Here is a 2,158-nt window from a genome sequence, read left to right as displayed (position 1 = left end):
CGGGCCGGTCCGCGTGCGTAGAGGCATATGTAAATAAACGCTAACCTCCCTCCAATGAGCAAGCGCCTCGCGAAGGGGCGGGGCGGCTCTGCCGGCGCACGCGCGCAAGCTACAGCCCTGCGGTACGCGCAGCCTGAGGCGCAGGCCCCGCCCCGCCAGAGAACCCCGCCCCCCTCAAGGGCCCGCCCCCGCCCCTCCCGCCGCCACGGTGCCCCCCCTTCCGCCCTTCCCCCGGCGGCGCAGCAGCAGAACCGGGAGGCCGCGACCGTTCACAGTCCTTTCTCTTTAATCGTAACAGAGCGGCGGGGAGCTCATGTTGCCCCCCGCCAGGAGCCCCGGAATTCCCGGGGAGCAGGCTCCGGGAGGTGCCGGGCGGCCAGACTGTCCTGCCGTGGGCAAGCAGTCCCAGCGGAGTGGCAGAGGCCCGGGCAGGAGGGCTCTCCCGTGCATAGGCCCGGGAGTGGCATGTGGGGTGGGGGAGCCAGGCAGATTCTCTGCACAGGGCTGGGGGGCACTCGGACCCCGCCCCCCCCCCCCCCCCCCCCCCCCCCCCCCCCATCCCCAGAGGTAGCACTCGCTCCTGCGACAACCCTGGCTCCAGCTGCAGCACTGCCCAGCCCTCAAGCCACAGCGTGCGGGCAGGCTGTCTGCCTCCTACCGGGGCACCGGCCCTGCCAGGTCCTGCAGCCCCCGGGGGACACAGTCTGTGGACCCCCCAGGCTCAGGTGCAGCAGGCAGTCTCCACCCGGGACCACGCATTCTCCGGGTGTGGCGGCTCCTTTCTGGGCATGGGGCCGTGCTATCTGCGGTACATGGTGAAGGCCATGAAGCTGAAGAGGAGGGTGAGGCCAGCTAGGAAGGTGGTTGCGGTGGCAGTGAAGACATGGCGGTACTGCAGCTGAAAGTACCAGAGCACGGCCAGCATCAGCACGAAGAGTGGCAGCATGAGGCTGCCCACGTTGAGGGCGGCGTGTACGGGGTCGGCAGAGGCGTGGGAGCCGGTGGGCGCGGGGGCCGGGCTGTGCTGGGAGATGTGGCAGTGCAGGACGCTGTTGTGTGCGAGGTGCAGGGCGGCCAGGCTCTGGGTGTCATCGCGGAGCAGCTGCCCCTGGTAGATTAGCCGCACTTGCTGCTCCTGCCCAGGAAAATAGGCCCTGGGGCAGGGGACAAGGAGGGAGTTGTCACACTCCCCCCAGGACACACACCCCTCCATCCATCCCCCCAGGGGCAGGCGGCAAACCAACCCATCCACCCACCCTGCCTGCGCAATGCCTGCACCCCTGTGCCTGCGCTTTGCCATCAGCCGCCCTGGGGGCACTACCAGAAGCCAAGGCACCTGCCAGGACAGGTCACCTGATGGCCCCACCAGGGACAGGCCCAGGCACCAAGGGCACACACCACCCACACAAGGACAAGGGTGGCAGCTCCCAGCTGCTCCAGGGAAGGAAGGCATGGCCAGCGGGGCTCGGGGACGCCCCCAGTCGGGACATCCCCGAGCGGTGCCGCAGGAGAACCGGTGTGCCCTGCCCCTCACCTCTTCAAGGCCCCGACGGTATCGCCGGGGCGCACCCGGGCCAGGCGCTCCGTGTCGTTGAGGAACTTCAGCCGCAGCACCATGGTGGGCTCGGTGGGGCCGCCGTCCCCCTCACTGAGGGGGCCCTGCGCGGGTGTGGGGCCGGCCCGGGGCCGCAGCCCCGCCGCCAGCCCACCCGCCCCATCGGCAGCCGCTGGGGCCGCCGCCGCCGCCGCCGGGGCCTTGTGCTCCACGGGGGTCGGGGCAGCGCTCGGGCCCTCCTCGGAGAGCGGCGCGGCGGCTCGGGGCGGCGCAGCAGGCTCGGGGGCGCGGGTGGAGGCCCAGGCCAGCCCCAACACCACGACCACCAGCAACAACGCGAAGAGCACAGTCACCTCATCGCCAACGCCCTCGATCAGCGCCATGGCGGCACCGCCTACCGACCTGCGGACATAGAGCGGGGCGGTCAGCCCGCCGAGCCGCCGGCAACCGGAGCCGCAAGCGGCCCGGGCCCCTCACCTGCCGCCATCGCAACCGCTTCCGCCTAACTGCAAGGCACTCCGGGAGATGTAGTTCTACTCGGTGCCTGCGCAAAGGCACCCGCCGCGATGCACCCTGGGAAGTGTAGTCCCGCCCTCTGCCGCA

General features: G+C 71.1%; 1 protein-coding gene across 1 annotated transcript; it reads right to left on the bottom strand.

The window, feature by feature from the left end:
* Nucleotides 1-264: 264 nt before the first annotated feature.
* Nucleotides 265-2,062, bottom strand: TMUB1 (transmembrane and ubiquitin like domain containing 1). Its single transcript, XM_037384324.1, has 2 exons — nucleotides 1,535-2,062; nucleotides 265-1,154 (listed from the first exon to the last, which is right to left on the bottom strand). The coding sequence occupies exons 1-2, from the start codon at nucleotides 1,936-1,938 to the stop codon at nucleotides 800-802; spliced, it is 759 nt and encodes a 252-aa protein (XP_037240221.1). The 5' UTR covers nucleotides 1,939-2,062; the 3' UTR covers nucleotides 265-799.
* Between the last annotated feature and the right edge of the window lie 96 nt (nucleotides 2,063-2,158).

Source organism: Falco rusticolus, chromosome 4 (genome assembly GCF_015220075.1).
Source record: "Falco rusticolus isolate bFalRus1 chromosome 4, bFalRus1.pri, whole genome shotgun sequence".
Taxonomy (NCBI): domain Eukaryota; kingdom Metazoa; phylum Chordata; class Aves; order Falconiformes; family Falconidae; genus Falco; species Falco rusticolus.
The sequence above is the reverse complement of the archived record's forward strand: the minus strand, read 5'-3'. Positions and strand labels throughout refer to the sequence as shown.